Source organism: Macrobrachium rosenbergii, chromosome 12 (assembly GCF_040412425.1).
Source record: "Macrobrachium rosenbergii isolate ZJJX-2024 chromosome 12, ASM4041242v1, whole genome shotgun sequence".
In the NCBI taxonomy this organism is placed as follows: Eukaryota; Metazoa; Arthropoda; class Malacostraca; order Decapoda; family Palaemonidae; genus Macrobrachium; species Macrobrachium rosenbergii.
This window is the reverse complement of record NC_089752.1, coordinates 96,751,558-96,771,609: the sequence shown is the minus strand read 5'-3', so window position 1 is coordinate 96,771,609 and position 20,052 is coordinate 96,751,558. Positions and strand designations below refer to the sequence as shown.

At 35.5% G+C, this 20,052-nt stretch overlaps 1 protein-coding gene across 3 annotated transcripts in view; it reads right to left on the bottom strand.

Moving 5' to 3' along the window:
• Window positions 1-10,694: 10,694 nt before the first annotated feature.
• Window positions 10,695-20,052, bottom strand: part of LOC136843766 (uncharacterized) — a 164,817-nt gene continuing 155,459 nt past the window's right edge. For all 3 annotated transcript variants that reach the window (XM_067112444.1, XM_067112443.1, XM_067112445.1), the window contains 2 exons: window positions 13,719-13,832; window positions 10,695-12,377 (listed from right to left, as the gene is read on the bottom strand). In XM_067112444.1, coding sequence (XP_066968545.1) covers window positions 12,160-12,377; window positions 13,719-13,832 — 332 coding nt within the window. In that variant the 3' untranslated portion in view covers window positions 10,695-12,159. The remainder of the gene's footprint in view (window positions 12,378-13,718; window positions 13,833-20,052) is intronic.

Here is a 20,052-nt window from a genome sequence, read left to right as displayed (position 1 = left end):
GAACCAAGAAATTCAATATGACTATCGTAAGTTAAAAGTCATTTACAAAATAAATAACAATGCATATTGAGTCAAAACAGAGTGAAAAATTATTAGTTTTAACAAACATGTCTACCTGGTCCGTCATAGTGACAGCATTAAAGAAGCCGATAATGGGTATGGAAGAAGTTCGAAGTGTCAAAGGGAGCCAAAAGAAGTAGCAAAACCAAACTTTTGAATCGGGAGTCACAAAGCTTTGATGGAGGTGAATACGTATCTGGAAACTTTGGTAGGTTTTTATAAGGGAGAAACGGGCAAAGAAAACAAGCTTAAAGACTGGAAAAAACTTGAAGTGGTAAAAAGAATCAAATGAAGGCGATGACTCACAGCCGGGGTTGGTAGAGCTTGATGAACATATCATGAAAGATAACCTATGATAATAATCAAAGATATTGGAAACCATTGATAGTTAGTGGAGAAGTTTTGTAAATAGACCAATAGAAAATAATATTTTCATTTTACATTGTTGGGCAAAACCTTCAAAAATTATATGGAAAATGACAATAAAAATAATGACGAAGTGTCATATTCGTCTAAAAGTTAAAGATATATATTTATAATTAGAAACTGACATACGTACAAAATACACACATATATGCATATATATATATATATATATATATATATATATATATATATATATATATATATATATATATATATATATATATATTATATGTTATATATATCATATATATATGTATATATATGAATATATATATATATATATATATATATACATATATATATATATATATATATATATATATATATATATATATATATATATATATATATATATATATATACATATATATATATATATATATATATATATATATATATATATATATATATATATATATATATATATATATATATATATATATATATATAATATGCAAGTCAATAAAGTTGAAGAATCTTACAGATATAAGCATGTCATAGTGTCGAGATTAGGATGACAGCTGGCAATCTCTTTCAATCTATTTCTGTGGTTCTTGTAGATATATATTTTCAATTATCTTAGAAATTCCAGGCTTCTTGGGAGAGACTCATAGTGTGTGTTAGGAAAAAGTTAAGTATACCTTAGTTTAACCAGACCACTGAGCTGATTAACAGCTCTCCTAGGGCTGGCCCGAAGGATTAGATTTATTTTACGTGGCTAAGAACCAATTGGTTACCTAGAAACGGAACCTACAGCTTATTGTGGAATCCGAACCACATTGTAACGATTAATGAATTTCTACCAGAAATAAATTTCTCTAATTCTTTATTGGCCGGTCGGAGAATCGAACGCGGGCCCAGCTGAGTGCTAGCCGAGAACGATACCAACCCCCCCAGTGATGAACTATGTTTGTTTGTTCAGTCTGGAGCTATTCGGTCATTTCGCTTTTGAAAACAATGCGTGACAGATTCTAGTCACTATGATGATTCAGATTATTTATGATTTGAAACAGAAGAATTTTGGTGCTCGTATCTGACTGACCGTTTTTGCTGTATGATAGAGAGAGAGAGAGAGAGAGAGAGAGAGAGAGAGAGAGAGAGAGAGAGAGAGAGAGACCTTTAAATCTTATATAAATCTAATCGCAGTCGAAACGGGATGTTGTGCACACTGATGCCTTTGGAATTTCGTTTTTATTGAACATTAACTACTGCTTTATCGTTGGTATTGGGACAGATGAAAAGAAAAGGATTAGTACGTCTTAGGGTTTGGCTAAACTAAAATCTTTAAAGCTGTTCAGGGACCGGATTCTTGTTTAATGATTAACTGAGTTTGTATGTTAACTTGCGGGTTACGATAGAAAAAAAAGGGTATATATTAGTTTTACCAGACCACTGAGCTGATTAACAGCTCTCCTAGGGCTGGCCCGAAGGATTAGACTTATTTTACGTGGCTAAGAACCAATTGGTTACCTAGCAACGGGACCTACAGCTTATTGTGGAATCCGAACCACATTATTTCGAGAAATGAATTTCTATCACCAGAAATAAATTCCTCTAATTCTTCGCCGGAGACTCGGGGTTACGATAGAAAATTTGGTTCGATACGTAGAACGCTTTCTCAGTCACGCGGTACCTATTGAACTGAAATATCATGTCAGCTGGAAAATGAATGAAGGATTGCGCAACAGAGGGTTTCCTACAGACATCAGATTTATATTCTGTCATCTCCAATGATTAGAATGCATACAAAAAGGAATTTTATTGTCCATATATCATTCTAGTTTGAATTTGACGCTTGCTTTTACTAAATTATTTAATCTTCATACTAAATTGCACTAAATTGCTTAATTTGGATAAGAAATAATGAAAATCTCCCTTGATAGGATTCCAGGAAGTTAAATGTCCTCCACATGTCGCATCCAAATTGTGTTCTTGAGAAGATTTAGGTGATTTATAAGTTAGCAAGAACTAAACTTGGAGGGCTGCCGCCAATACTACAGTTATACGCACACAGTGCTACTAATTTTATTATTTTATCGAGGGTCAGTGGAACCTTTAGTAAAACAAGCACACACACACACACACACACACACACACATACTCAAGTATGTATGTATGTATGGATGTATGTAAGTATTCACCTCATGCTTTTTCCTTTATGGAATGTTATATATATATGTATATATATATTTATATATTTATATATATATGTATATATATATATATATATATATATATATATATATATATATATATATATATTTATATGTATATGTATATGTATATATATATATATATATATATATATATATATATATATATATATATATATATATATATATATATATATATATATATATATATGCTGTATATATATGTAAGTATGATAGGAAGGAAGTGAAGAGAACATGTAGGAGAAAATTAATGAAAAGTGGGCTAGGGTTTAAGATGCAGACATGGGGAAAGCATGAGGAGTATGTGTAATTCCATGGTGGGGTCAGAGAGTCACCAGGTAGTGCTTGCGGTTATGAGAAGGCACAAAGATTATATGAACACCATAAACGGAGGGATGAGGAAGGGAGGTTTATTGAAATAAAATATAAAAAGAGGATTATTTGAGGTGCAAATACGTGACACAAGAGAAGATCCCATGCAGTCATACAATGGGATGGATGAGATTGTCATCAAAAGAGTGAAGAAAAAAAGGCAAGTAATGAAGACAGAGGGGTGATTATGGGCAGTACTGGACTGAGTAGAAGGGTTAGTGTAAGTTCAAGAATACTTCTGGAAGTGACTGTGGAAGATACAAGGACTGCAGGTGGCATGTACAGTAGTGAGAGTGTGATTGAGTGGCTAACAGGGCTGTGTAAGGCATGGCTGGGTAAGGGGAAAAAACGCAAGGATATGTGTGAGAGAAATCACTGTCCCACTGTGTAAGGTTGCTAGAGGACTAAAGATTGTAGGGATATAATGTTATTTAGTGTACTTGGGATGGTACATTGCAGAGTTTTGATTAGAAACGCAAGACGGATGGCAAACCAGTGAAAGGGTAGGAACAACAGGTTTAGACAGGTCAATAACATTCTAACTTCTTGTTTATTCGTACTGAAAATATTCACTGTATCGGGTCCTCAGAATTTCTCGGTCTGTTAATGATGATGTGAAGTAAATATCAACAGGAGCAAATTACCTGATGGAGTTTAGTTATAACAATACACTTACAGTATACATCTCCATTCTAGCATTCTTACGCCTCTTTAACAATTAGGTAGCTCTCATTATTAAGTAGTACTTAAGGAAAAAATAGTTTTTGAAGGATTCTAATGACCAGCCTATAACCTAAAAAAAAGAAACTGTAAATAAGTTTCTGATGAAGGCAGCATAGTATTACAGAGTTCCATACCATTAAATGAGACTTTGTTCTCCCTACCCTCTTTCCATTTTTGGACGCAGGAAATCTATGGTAGCCTACTAAGCTCGCTGACGCAGCATATATTCTGAATATTCAAGGATGGTAGCTTGTATTTCGTATTCAAAGCTGTATTCATACTCACATGCCATTAGACCTCATATGAGGTCTAATGTGTCGTTGCTGTGTTTCTTGTTTCTATCATCAACACTAAAAAAATGATTGCAGAGTTGGAAAAAGATAATTCATTCCACCATAATATCAGACCAGAAATCTTGAACCCTGTCACATTCTACTCTGTCTCCTCTGTCAGACAGAGGACCATGGTGTCCATTGCCTTAATGAGTTGAAACGTTCCTCAATATCAAATGGTAGTTTTTAGATACAGCTAGGACTATTTCATTTATATTCAAGGAAACAGCCCAATTATCAAGAGTAGCCACCTTTGACTCATAAAAAGCTTGGCACCATTCCTTTATTGTCAAAAAGAGCTAACTCTACAGTGGTCTTCAATGGCGGCTATATATCATCGTTAGCTGCAGTGGATAATAAAAAGACCCGTCTGCTTCAGCTGAAACCAAACACATCCAGAGACACGTCATACATAGCTTTCTTTGATTCAGAACAGATAATCTTGTCCATTACTAGTGCTCGGCAGATTGTATCACATTTATCATGATCTTTAGTGAAAGAACTTAATCTCGCTAGAATGACTCAGGCTAAGCACCTTAGGTACTCCTTGTCGTGGACAACCATTTTGCAATGGAATAATAAATGAGAAAAATCTGGCATTGTAGCTGTAAATGCTGCTTTCATTAACATTAGTGAAAAAATAAACGTTAATACAAGGAAAAAAATGGTTTTAACAAGTTTTCGCCACATGATGTATGATGAAAGTATGATAGGAAGAGTTCAGCGGTCTCGTTTTCAAACGTCTGCGAGTGCAACATGGCGCAAAAATGAAGTAAAACAGAAGACGCCAGTTGATGACAAGACTTGCATAATTGTTTCAGCTTCCCGGATACACTCTTTCATTAAACAATTCTAGCCTTGTGTTATAGAACAGATAGTTAAGCCTTGACAATAAACTGAGTGTAACATTTGAAGGGCCACCTGCGTGGGTTTCGTCAACAAGTGTTTGGTGGCCGGCGTAGAGAGCAACTCGTCTGATGGCAGATCACGTACCTGACACAAGTGTTCTTTTCCACGTGTGGAAATTTCCATGCTGACGTACTTCCCTCATGCTACGGCTAATTTCTTCCTGATACTTCCACCGTTTCAACAACACATAAAACCCGAACAAAACAAGCTGAAGCTATAAAGCTGACACAGGTGAAAATCACTATTTCCAAAAGTCAAGTGCAAGGCAGCGGGAGCATGATGAAACGTAGGCCTACAAAAGAGTGTTTGTGAACGTTTGCGAATTTTCATACGCATAATGAAAATAAAAATCTTTGCAACAAGTTTCTACGAATCTCCAATATGTAGTGCATTTGAATGTGTGACTCACCTATGGACTATTATTCACGTAATCTACTGTTCATAAAGACTTCCCATCCAAATACCGTAGACACTACTTCGAAATAGTACCGTAGACTACATAACACTTTGACTTTTTCTTCCGTGTTTCATTCCGAATTTCATGACGATGATTACTTTGGAAACATCTTGAACTTTTCGTAAGTCATCACTCAACTCTGACTCTCAGGCAACAGTCTGAGTGAACGCCAGTCTCAGATGATAAACTTGCGACACTGCACATTCTCTAATTGTAATCACTTATGCGTTGATGCATGCACGGAAACGAGCAGGCATCAAAGCAGAGCACAAGATCTTTCGTCTTTGTTCGAAGGCATCCTCAAGCAAGATATATATACATACGTATATGTCAAAGAAAAAGTTTTCATAGAAAATATCGGTTTCACAGAAAACACTGAAGTTCACATGAGCATAACCGCATTCAATGCTTACAAAGGTCATCCCATTTTTAGCTTAATATTAAGATGAGGAGCAGCTGTTCAGGAGCAGTCCAGGATATTATCAAGAATTCTTAGTCTCCTTTGAATTAAATGAACAAGTCCCATTTGCCAGACTCACGCTAGAAATAGAGAGGTAGTTGTTTGTCCTTTTAAGACGTTGCTATTAGAGATGCCAGAGATTTGTCTCTTATAGATAGTGGTTCTTGGTGGTAGGTTTCTTCTTCCTATCGTGAGCAGTTATGACTTGAACCATCGACAAATGGCATCTTGCTTGTCAATTTTACGTAAGTTGTATTTTGACAGAGATCTTTCGCATTCACAATTTATCCCCGATCCCCCTTTTCCTGCCGAGAGTAACCAGATGTGATGACCAGCAGCAACAAAATACTGTAATTGTGCCTCGTTGTCGAACGTTTCCGTTCCAGAGGTCCTTATTCCTCACGCCGTTGGACTGTGGAATAGTCTCCCTGAGGATGTTGGGTAATAAGAACCTCAAAAGTTCAAGCGAAGATGCAACGCATTACTACCCGAAAACAATTCTCCTTGTATCTTTATAATTTACATACATTTTTATCTACTTATTTATTAATTTGTTAGTTTATTTCTTCTTCATCAATAACAGATCTCTTTCTGTATTTCCAATTACGTTCTGTTGCTTTTTTCAAATGAACTCCATATTCCTTGGAAGCTTGAATTTCAAGTTAATGGCCTCTGTGGGTTAGTTCCATATAAATAGAGTTCATCTTCTGAATAATAATAAAATTAATTTCCGTGTAAAATCTACATATATATATATATATATATATATATATATATATATATATATATATATATATATATATATATATATATATATATATAGAAAATCAACAAATAATTCCTTAGAAAATCGGATTTATGTAAAATGTTTCTACTGCCTTTGGTGTTCTTATGGGCATTGCATGTCCTGGACGCTTGGACAGAGAACTGCAGAACATGAGAAAAATAGGTATGGACTTTGTGGAAACTTGCTCATTTTTTTATGTCTGCTGTAATAAAGCTGTGAAGACAGTCTGTATTAAAAGTAACAAAAAGACAGAATTACTTAAGAAAACCATCTGTTTGCCTTATTTTACCAGCTCCAACTCCATTAAATCAATGTTGAAACTGTTGAAAGTTAACGTAATCTTTCCATAAAACAAAGCAACAACACATGCTTATGGGAAATTGTTCGTAACAGGGCGATTCTGCTTATAAAACTTCATGCAAATGTTGTTGTTCATTTCATTCGTGCCAGACGAGAGTAAGGAATTGAATTTCAGAATAAATCAACATAATTACTATTTTTGAAACTAGCCAGGAGATGAAGAGTCTTCTTGTGCAGCTAAATGAAAAATCACATACGATAAATTGGTCCTGTAGTTGTATAATAACAAGATATAATAATGTCGTCTCTAGAGAGCTTGTAGAATTTCCATTAATACAACCAACAAATGAAAGTAAATTAATTCAAGTAATATTCTGACACAAGATGTTCGAAGATTTCAAAGAGAAACTGATGATTATCAGCAATTCTTGTTGATATCCTTTCCTTCGTGGTTAATCCAACGCCTGGGTAATCCCTAACAGGCGTTTTTCATCTAAATATCAACCTTTGTACTAAAAGAAAACGAGGTGTGGGGGGGCGGGGGGAGTTGGTTTATGTTCATTCAATAGTTTGGTAAAAATGAGTTTTCTTTGTAACCCTTGTTGCCTGTTGTGTGCAATTTGACTATTTATCACATCACCGTGATTTGAGAATGTCTTGGAGTAAAGAGCTTGCACTCCATTTTCAGTCCACGATCCCACGGACGGTGGACTTATTATTATGGCTATATACATATACATTATATATATGAATATATATATATATATATATATATATATATATATATATATATATATATGATTATTATCACTTTTATACGTGATTCATTTATCACACATAACCACAGGTGAAAATATATAAGCGGTGTATAGGTCCTTCCTATATATATATATATATATATATATATATATGATTATTATTTTTTACGTGATTCATTTATCACACATAACACAGGTGAAAAAATAAGCGGTGTGTATGTGCTTCTTATATATATATATATATATATATATATATATATATATATATATATATATATATATATATATATATATATATATATATATATATATAATTAAAACTCGTTGAAAATAAATTTTATAATTCACTTAGTTTGAAGACTTGAGAATGAGAATGGATATCTTAAGTGAACTTTTGTGGTACATGCGTTTACTTTTGTCAAGTACCAGCACTTTAACATGACAGGCAATCAGAGGACAGACAGTCTAACTGAGAGTCCGTCATCTTTCGGCATTTTCAGTAATGAGGGAAGACTTTTTTTTGCCATTTTTATATGTTTCCAGTCATGAAAAGGCTAGGTGTCACCAAAACATCTCCCCCATGGGAATGCAGCAATGTGTGTGTGTCAAGAAGTTGGGTAGTGGTTTTTGGTGCTTGAGAATTGCTCACACACTTCTATCACAAACCCCTTCCATTTTGCGATGACTGCTCGGTCCCTGTGACCAAAAACCTTGCCTGCGGCTGCAGCACGTGCTGGTTGAGTGTACTTATCCTGAGGACTTGAGAGTACATTTCCACTTGAGTGCTAGGGTACAGAGGGAGATTGACAGAGACCTCAGAGTTCTTGGAGAGGATTTTTTTTTTTATATAAATCAAGTGGACTTTTTCCTTTCATTCATATCCAACATCCTTACTTCACTTTCTTAAAGATTAGACTCAACAATTTGTTCATACATACCTACCTTGACCTCCATCGACTTGCCAAGTTTCTTCCCAATCTTGTGCTCCACCAAACTGCCTCCCTTGTTTCACTTATTTTGTGACCCTGCTCTTCCCTCATCTGCCATCATTCGTTATATTTATTCCCAAATACCTGTGAGAATCAGCTGCTTCAGTTCCTCCATCTCCCATGGCTCTGTATTCCTCGTTTCCATCTACCCTCATAACCTTACTATTTCTCAAACTGACTGCAACATTCCCCTCTTGGATAACACTGTCAGGTTTTTTGTCAATATCATCAGTGATTTATCTCAATTTCTCAATCAAAATCCCGCCATATGCTTTCCCTGATTTAGTAGCTAATGGCATGCCTCTCTAATTATTACAATCTTTTGTATAACATTCATTCTACGCAAAGAGGCATTTATTCCTTGCAGTCTTTCCTCCGGAACCGTTTCCTCATCCATACACACCTTCCTTAACTTGGATAGCCACAAAGTTGCACTTTCACCTCCTTACCACATCGTCTCATTTGTCTTTACAAGTCTTCACAATTTTCAGCTTCTTAATTGTCCCCCATACTTCGTCATCTCCACGAGAGTCCTCAGTATTACACTAAAAGTCCTTTCTGCTTATGTTGCATTCAGCTCCACCTCTCTTACTTCTTCCACATTTAATTATCTTCAGGATACTCTGTCCATCGAACCAGGACTGCGTTTAATTTATATATATGCAATTTACTCTTTCTCTCCATTTATTTTCCTATAAAATAACTAATTATTCTCCCTGAATTCTTTTGATATCCATCCCATTTACCATTGTTACTTTCTTTTTTTACCTTCCACTTTATTTTAATATACTGCCCATCTTCCTGTATACCTGTCGAGCAATTGCACCTCAGAGCTCCTGCATCCCCTTCACAAACCCTTATTTCCTCATCCCGCCACTTACTGCTTTCTTCCCCTCTCCATTCCCTCCAATACCATCAAACATTCCATGCGCCTGCTGACCCTATTCTCGAATTTTAGTCCTCCTCATGTATTCCTGCCGTATTTGTGTCTTTTAAATCCTTGTCCATTTTCATCCATTTTCTCCTTATATTGTAACCTCACCTCCTTGTTATTAAATTCGCTGGTGTTAATGTTTACAGCTACATGATTTGTATCTCTTTTCCAACTGTCTCCCTTAACTTCCACTTCTCATCATTACTTCCATCAACTTGCTCTTCCCTTTAATCTGTCCAAACACAATCTAACAAACTTTTTCCTCACAAATTCCACTTTTCTAAGTTTGGTTATAACCATTTTTGTGGGCAAATCATTAATTTCCAACAGTCAAGGCCTTGTCCAAACACGTTTTCCCAAGACACATACCATTCTCATTTATTCTGTTGTTCCCAAACCTATAAAAAAAAAACAAGTATATTTATGTATGCACTACTTTTTTAGAGGCGTGAGTTTAGAGGGTTGTAGCCTTCAAGATTTTGAGATGCGTCTACTAATCTCATGCTCTTGTCCACCCAGACTGTCATCCACCAATTTCGACCAGCTACCAGAAACATAAATTATTTCTTAGGTCAACAGAGACCTGGTGAGACTGAATGGAACTTGCCTAAGGCATTATGATATTCTCAGAAGCTGAATCGAGGCCTTCAGCTGTTGAGATGAACATTTTAACCACACACACACACACACACACACACACACACACACACATACATACATACAACATATATATATATATATATATATATATAATATATATATATATATATATATATATATATATATATATATATATATATATATATATATATATATATATATATATATATATATATATATATATATATATATATATATATATATATATATATAAGTTAAGATTCGAGGACGCATGCAGCTCTGACATTTACCCATTACCGCTGACACCATTGATAAATCTTTATAAATTCTGCTCTTCAATCCCCTCCTTAAAAAAAATTCTAAATAATACTGGCTGCAATGAAGATCCCAGGTCCATATGAAGTTTTTAATAAAGATCTGTTTTTTACTTATCACAGGAATCAACAAACTATTTTTTAATAGTGACAACAGTTATAACAAAAAAGCGACATAGAAACAATTGTAACAAGAGACAGTTGTACAGAAAAGATCGTTATATACAAATATACAGACTTTGATTGTCATAATGCATAACCAGACACCTTTAACCTTTTCACTCAGCCTCATTGCCCATATGATTGAGAGCAGTGACGATTTTGCCTGTCACTTTTTTGTTTCTGAAGTTTACAAAGTATTTGACAATAACGTTTAATATATTTTATATATTTTGTATATGCTATTCACAAAGTTTCTTGCGTTTATGCATTTAACTGGTAGTATTACGGCTGGGCAATTCGTCAGTGGAACCCACCAATCATGAACAACTAAGACAAAATACTGACAGCTATGTAGTTGACCACGTAGTTTCAACAGGCACAAAAATATCGCTCTTTGCAGTGACGACAGGCATTGTTACTTAAAGTATATCGTTTACAATCGGGATATACGTTGGTACAAAGCTCATTGACAACGAGTGTGCCCATCAATAACATCTAGGATGGATTAGGTCTATGTTGGTGGCAGATTTTCAAGTTTTATTTCCCTGACACGACAAATCTCTAAGAGAGATGTGCTGTAAGCACAGAGAAGGGAATCACTGTCACCCTTTTCTTGAATTTGAAGCTGGACCGGCACAAGAAGATTGATTATGTCTGACAGACGAATGGCGACAGTGCTCTTGTATTGTGACAACATTCAAATAAAGTTACACGTTACTTATAACTGAGAACTATTATAAATGACATGGAAGAGTTATTGCCTTTACAATTGCATCCAATTGCATGGCGGTTGGTGTCTGTGAAAGAGTATAATCTTATTCATACAAACAACCACTGTAGCCACAGGACAAATAAGAGTAAAAGTCTGATTCCCTCTCAAGACTCTTCAATACTTAAGAGATTTCCAGTACTATTCTTTTCAGTCGTTTCAGTTCGTAAGTCAGTGGTTACAGCAATATACCATCATTAATCGTTATCACCCGAAAAGTATAACGTCAATCAACATTGTCATTTCAAATTTTTTCTTGGAAAAAAAAATGCCGGCTTTAGATGTTTACAGAACAGCATTAGATGCAATGTGTATCATAAACATTATTCTTTAACTTCCAGGAATGATATTCCGAGGACTGAGAGAACCCTTAAGTTTTTGTAGTTATTTATCCTTACAGTTAGTTTGTATGTACAACAGATCTATAGGTAATATTCTTCAAACTGTAGATGGTAAATTACTTTGTAGTCTAAGCTATTTTACATAATACCCTAAATAACTTCTATTTGTAGATAACAACTGTGAAAAATAACAGACTTATAAAATACCCCCGACACATGATTTACTTTGACCCCCAGCATCTTAAGCCTACATATCTACAAAAAGTGAACCTTAAAATGTACATATACTTCTGTAGAGACCAATGTCTCCACAGAGCCTCATGCGAAGGGAGGGCACCGCTTTCACTGCGTGCTGGATCGAATTCAGGAAATTGGAGCAGTCGCACATCAGGACGTAGTGGAGCATTCCGTTCTGAGGGACCGATTTGTGAAGGGTGAGACGTCGCAGCCCTACGTCATTCGTCATGCTTTTGTACAGCGCTCTGGCTCCTGCAAAGGAAGGCGGGAGACTGTTAAACTTCAGAGTCGAGGGAAATTCCTTTCCTCCAGCACCAGAAATGACTCGAAACGAATTGTTTGACTGTTTAAGAGCACACGACCCATACGCCTATTTGTCGTGTTCAAAGGAAATTTGTTTCATATAATTATTATTATTATTAACATTATTAATTTTCCTTGTAAAGTTTGACAGTCTTGTTAACAAAGTCATAGATAGTTAATGTCTGTGAACGGCTTTGTATATTTGGGACGTAATATTTCAACTCGATTGATCTCGAACTCTTCCGTTGAAATGTCCTTCTGCATAAATGTCTTGCTTCCAATCTTAACAAAAAGTAATGACTTTCCCCTGCAAGGTTACAGAAGTGGAAAATCAGCAATCTTGTTCAAAGGCCGTAGAGTTTACATCTATTTGGGCAGAATTGGTTCTGCACCAATTTCTCCGCCCTCACAGTTCTGTTCCCAGTGACGGAAGGGAACAGGTGACTGGGTGTCAATGGCGTGGAAACCCAATACAGGACAACTTTTGCCAAATAGGAAAAAGAGATCAATCGAGTGATAAAACTGTCTCCAGTGTTGAATTACCTTTAGAAACTAAAAATATTATTATTATTATGAATAAATGATAAATGATGAGGATGATTGGTAAGAAATTGATATTTCATTATAAGCCTGATGATTGATATTTATATATATATATATATATGGATATATACTATATATATATATATATACACAAATATATGGATATACACTATATATATACTGTATATATATATATATATATATATATATATATATATATATATATATATATATATATATATATATATATGGTTTGTGACTAGCAGCCTCACCCTCAAAGTTGTACCATTATGGAACCACTCCATCCAAAGAACTGGCACACACACATATATATATATATATATATAGTATGTCATTTAACTACAAATAAATGCAAACCTGGTTATATAAACATTACTACATTGTATAAACAATATTTTGGTTACATCTACATATATGTACCGTAATGTGAACGCACACATTGTATTACATTCTATAATGCTTATATTTATTTTGGGCTCTTTGGTTTTGGGTTGTCTTTAATAAGCATCAGAGTGCGCTCTCTCTCTCTCTCTCTCTCTCTCTCTCTCTCTCTCTCTCTCTCTCTCTCTCTAATGACTGGATTGAGAGGGCGCAAGACCTTGTGGGATGGAGGGAGGTCATATGCCAGCGGCAGTGGGTCAAAATACAGCTCATGGAGTGAGTGAGAGTATGCAGCTGTGTGTGTGTGTGTGTGTGTGTGTGTGTGTGTGTGTATTGACTTCCTACCTGTCCAACCGAGCCAGTTTCGCTCGAACTTCACTCCGTCGGTGCCCTCGAATACCCGGAACACGGTGATGATGTAGCCTGTGGTCGGGGTCGTCGCCTTCCGTGAGAGCTTTTCTGAAAGGTTCAGAGGGGAACATGATCATGCATCTGGTAAGACTTAGCTGCTGCCGTAAAGTTATGCGCGAAAGCTTCTCTGCGTTTGAGAGGGACGAGTTATTTGGTGTAAGGCATTCACCCTAAAAGAATCCACTAAGTTCATTCCCCAAAGAATGCATAATATTCAGGCACTGAAAATTACACTTCGTTTGATGTAGCATTGGCTGCTGCCTTTAATTGTCCACAAAATACAGGCAGTGAAACTGATAGATGATTTGGTGCACCTTTAGATGTTGCTCTTGAATAATTGTCAAAATTCAAACAGTGAAAACAATAATACGATACTAAACATAAACCACGTAGGTTTGAAGATAACACTCACCAGAGAGTTATTTCAAAAGTGGTATATCTGCGTTCGACACAATCATTTTATGGTTTTAGCTATGGTCTGAGGTAGCAATTATCATGTAGCCATCATCTGTTTCCTGAAATCTGGGTTGACTAACCTTGTTTGGATAATCTTCGCCACTGCGGTTACATTTTCATGTCCATAAATAAATATATTCATCCGTGACTACAGGACATCTGTCCAAATGCGATCAAGTTATATTTTGCGTAGATCACTTTAATTTTTTTTTATAGGATTAGAACATTTTTTTTCAGTATTTGCTTGCACAGATTAGGTGGGGGATACTTATTGAAACCTTAAACACGCTCTAATGGCGTAACCATCAATCTTCCAAAGCATGTGAGAGAGAGAGAGAGAGAGAGAGAGAGAGAGAGAGAGAGAGAGAGAGAGAGAGAGGAGGATGGATTTAATGACATGACAGAACTTCCTTGAAATTATATGCAAAGATTATCTCATAAAAGTCAACGATTTTAATATCGATAAAGAAGTATATTAAAACAGTTTTTATCAGTGACTCACGACACGACACACACACACAACACACACACACACACAATATACACATATATATATATATATATATATATATATATATATATATATATATATATATATATATATATATATATATATATATATATATATGGATGTATATATGTATGTGTGTATGTCCAGCATAACTGAAACGCAGGAGCAATTTCGACCATACTTGGTATACACATGACTTACTATCTGGAAAAGAATACTGAGGGGGTAAGACATCACTAGCACCGAGGGGGGTGGGGCTGGGAAGGGGGTGACATGTAAGAAAGGTTGAAAAATAAAATGTCAAAAATGACCGAGATTAGTGTCGAATCCATAGTTTTCGGGGCCGCTGAGATGAATAGTGACATTCCTAATGCCATTGAAGTCCAAGTTTAGTTGAACAAAACGAACAGAACTCTATAACTTTCTGAAAATTTTTGGAAACGAATATAACTCGGTGTCGGTAGAGCCTTCTAGAAATTTGTAAAAATAAAAGAAGCCTCTATTTAAGAGAAGCTAACTAGGCAAGTCTTCCAGTTTTATCATCTTTCAGTGAATGAAACAGTTTCATTTCCATCTTTTCTACATTTTGGGTGTGTTCGATGCTTTGGGTGTGTTCTCCGGTTTGGGTGTGTTCTATGCTTCGAGTTTTTACTGTGCAACGCCGGTTACGTCAGCTAGTGTACACACACACACACATATATATATATATATTATATATACACATATATATATATCTATATATATATATATATATATATATATATATATATATATATATATATATATATATATATACATACATATGTGTGTGTGTGTGTTGTGAATCACTGATTAAAAACTGTTTTATTATATTTCTTGATCGATATTAAAATTTCTGGAGGAATTTCTTTACGTACACGCATACATTATACATATACTATACATATATATATATATATATATATATATATATATATATATATATATATATATATATATATAATGTATATAAAGAAATTCCTTATGAAATTTCATTTGATGTTTGTTTTTTTATTCAGTTTTAAGTATATTTTATTACTGTACTTACTTTATATATATATATATATATATATATATATATATATAATGTATGCGTGTATGTAAAGAAATTCCTTCAGAATGAAATTTCATTTGATGTTTATTTTTTTATTCAGTTTTAAGTATATTTTATTACTGTACTTACTTTTTCCCCCAATTAAACTTAAATAGTCCTGCACTTAAACTATTATATTAGACAAATATAAAGTGTACTTATGAAATGGTACAACAGATGGCCCTGCTTCTGTTGAGCAGTTATATTCTTGACAATAGATGGCTCTGTTTGCTACTGCAAATTTGTTTTGTAGCGGCCCCTTGTCCTGCTTCCTTGACGTGGGGAAACGGAAATGCTCGAAATAGTATCGTTAATGTTAAGCAGTTATATCACCAGTTATTCCGATAGTTATCCCAGTTATTACAGTCATCCCGGTTATCTCAGTTATCATCGTTATAGCAGTTATCTCCAATCCTCAAGCTGGCACTTCATCGCCATGGTACGCGAGCCTTTCAAGAGCTGTTCTTCAGAAACGCTTAACGGACAAAACTGCATTAGCCTAGTAAGTCCCTTTGTTGTTGTGGTGATATAGGTTGTGACTTCGCAGTGCAGTGATTTATTATTGTCGTGATGATGTCCAGGTCCCCCAATGTTAAAAATAATACCAATTATCAGCATAGTTATGATTGTTCTGAACCAACTAGGCCAAAGAGTTGTTAGGAGAACCGTATTTTTTTTGTTTGTTTTTTGACGGACGCTCATGGTGTATTTTTCGTACCTTTTATAGTGTTACCCTTTTACCAATCCTGAAATTGACATATTGGCATTATTAGGTGCTCATCGGTTCCCTTTGTTTTTAGTCACAGGTTTGCTTGTTTATTCATTGCTTTGATCGAGAGGATTCACTTTCAGGGCATTGCAGGCTTTCGATAACGCACTTGGGAAATTCGATTCCGCCACAAGCTCCTTTAAGATCGGGAATCGAAACAAACTTTACCGCCTTCAGAGTCCTGGAAAGCCTGTATCATATTTTGGTTAAAATTTCGTGCAATTAATATTTGCATTTATGATAAAATAATTGATCCCAAATTAAAGTCGAAATCGTGATTTTTTTCTTCATTTAACTGGTGTACTGTTTTTATTATTAATAGCAAATTAATCTCGAGTATTTAGTGTTTTTGAAATTGCGACCGTGAAAGGATTTCTGGGGACGAAATTTTTCTGGCTACCGGTGGGCTTTGGGATGAATGGGTGATGGAAGCACTGGCGAATTTTCGCTTGCACGTTAGTTGTTGTTTTAGGGCATTTTTATGTCAGAAATTTGACTAGATTAGATGTTAATCATATTTCGGAGTCTTGAGATACTGTGTTTTATGATAAGTCGTTATTTTCCTGGAACAACTTTTTCAACATTTCTTGAAATTCATAAGTTAGATTTCGTTGTGAATAAGTGTCCAGGTTAGTATCTTAGGAGGAAACGACTTGAAGACCAAAGTGCCCTTTCCTGATGTAAGATACCAGTGTAGGGGTTTTTATGGATTTTTAATTCAAAGTTACCTCAAACAATGATTATTGCATAAAAAATCGAAGGCAAGTTTTACGTATCGGAAAACAGATCAGGTAGTCTTTAAGATAGAGAACTTAATTTTCTACGAAAACATTTGATTAAGGTCTAAAGTGTACGATTATTTTGCAGTTGCTAGGGAAAGTTAGGCTTTCTATAGAGACCAGGTGCACCTAGCTTCCGTAGGCACTGATAAGTTATTTTCACACAGAACAAACTTGATTTTTCTTTCCTTGTTACCGAAATAGCCAGTCATGCCTAACCTAACGTACTTGACGGCTTGCCGTAAACACACGTGATCACCAGATAACGAGGAATCATAATAACATTGGAAATTTTGCAAGCTTTACAGAAGACTAATTTAAAAATGAAACTTAAGGATTTTATTTAAGAAATATTAGCCCTGAATGGTAAAACATCAACTTGAAAGTGGACTGACAAAGAAGATGAAGCGGTATTGGTAGAGGAATTCAGGCAATATCAAGAATGTACTGATAAGACTGTTGAAATGGCTTCATTGCTGAACACCTGCTATCGGCTCAAACAGCACTTTAGACAGGTGTTCCTGGTAGTTTGCTTAAGTCCAACAGCATATTTACCCAAATTCACGAGTGCTGATGACAAAAAATCTCGAACTGTTCTTAAGACAATTGGAAGACGCTGCTGAAAAATATTCCCATACGGAGTACGGAAAGTCATTGGTGTTGAAACAACAGCTGTGGTAAAGCTCTTATTCTTACAGATTCTTTAGAGGAGTGTTAACAGTCCAATTTGCACACGAAGTCTCTCTATAAACTGCTATTTCCCCATTTTCAGTTCAGAAATTTTACATTATCAAACTTAATGAAATGGAGCTAGATTATGATTCAAACCCATTCCAGTATATAAAAGTAATATTACAGAATTCAAGAATCTGTTAAACATTTGAATATCGATACAACTGATTTCTTGCAATCCTTTTTTCTTAGAGGTATAAATGAACCTTTCAGAAGTCAGCTAATTCAAATAACCAAAAACAATAGTCCCTCTCTTGATGAAATTGTTAGTCAGTTTCTTTCGAGATAATGAAAGTTACCAGGATGTTAGGTCCAAAAAATCTAAATGTAGAGCAAGTAATGAGTGAAGAGCGTCTCCAATAGAAGCCTCCTCAAAGGGTGAATTCAGCCAACTTAGAAATTTAGCCTTTAATGTTAAAGTAAATGGTGACGAAGGCCCTTTTAGTTTTCTGTTAAAGAAAACTATTGAGATGACTATTTGTCTGTTCGCCCGGACTTTTTCTGTCCGCCCGGACTTTTTCTGTCCGCCCGGACTTTTTCTGTCCGGCCGGACTTTTTCTGTCCGGCCGGACTTTTTCTGTCCGCCCGGACTTTTTCTGTCCGCCCGGACTTTTTCTGTCCGCCCGGACTTTTTCTGTCCGCCCGGACTTTTTCTGTCCGGCCGGACTTATTCTGTCCGCCCGGACTTATTCTGTCCGCCCGGACTTTTTCTGTCCGCCCCTCAGATCTTAAAAACTACTAAAGCTAGAGGGCTGCAAATTGGTATGTTGATCATCCACCCTCCAATCATCAAACATACCAAATTGCAGCCCTCAAGCCCTAGTAGTTATTATTTTAATTAAGGTTAAAGTTAGCCATGATCGTGCATCTGGCACCGCTATAGATGCCAACCCCACAAGCCACCACGTGGCCGTGGCTGAAATTTTTATGGGCCGCGACTGAAAGTTCCATGGGCCGTGGCTGAGAGTTTCATACAGCATTATACGCTGTACAGAAAACTAGACTGTTCGGCCCATTTTTTACTTGTTTGTTCTCGCACATTGTGCCCTCAAGGTACTGAAACTGAAAGTCCTCCTGAAGAAATGTCCTTCCTGTATGTAAAGAAAAATTAGACAGGTTGAAAGAATTATATGATTTCCTTAAGTGCGCTAGTTGGTACACCAGACAAGTTGCTTGTAAGTTCAGGTTTACCACAAGATGTGCCTACTGCTAGGAACGGCACTTTATTTTCCCATGCCCTCTATATAAGCCCATTTGAAGTAGAGAGTATAGTGCTTCTTCTGTGAAGGAGGTTTCAGAATCTAAGGTGATGTCCAACACTAAGGATAAAAAGGAAATGAAGAACGAAATGGTTGGTTTAAGTTATGTCTGCTGACCCTAGTGCAATTGACTATTATGGCAACGTTTTGTTGTTATTTAGAAGGTGGTTTTTGCATAAGAGGCCTTAGGATAGTGGAATCCAGATAGATATTTGTGAAAGGGCTCTTAAGAATACCTTACACAGAGTAGTTGAAGATAACTTGCAGTTAGCTGTAAATGGGTGTGTCTGCGTGCGTGTCTTTACTTCCAGCGACACAAATGTTTAAAGGTTGGATAAATAATTTATTTCATTAATTTTGATAAATGAATTTTGAATATCTCCCCTTTTTTTCTGTGACTCCCGGATGAAATACAACAAAGACTGGGAATTATTGTTATCTACTTAAATTTTTCGTTAGTCTCAAATCTCGCCCCCCCCTTTTTTTTTCAATATAGCCTCAGCATTTTTAACTTTGTAATAATGTTTATTTTGTATTCATTTTTGTCAAAATGTATGGGTTTTTCAGCTGGGAAAAATCACTGTAAGATTCTTAAAGTTCCTTTTGCTGTGAAACTCCGGAGTAAAGGTATCGAGTATTAAGCCGGGAACA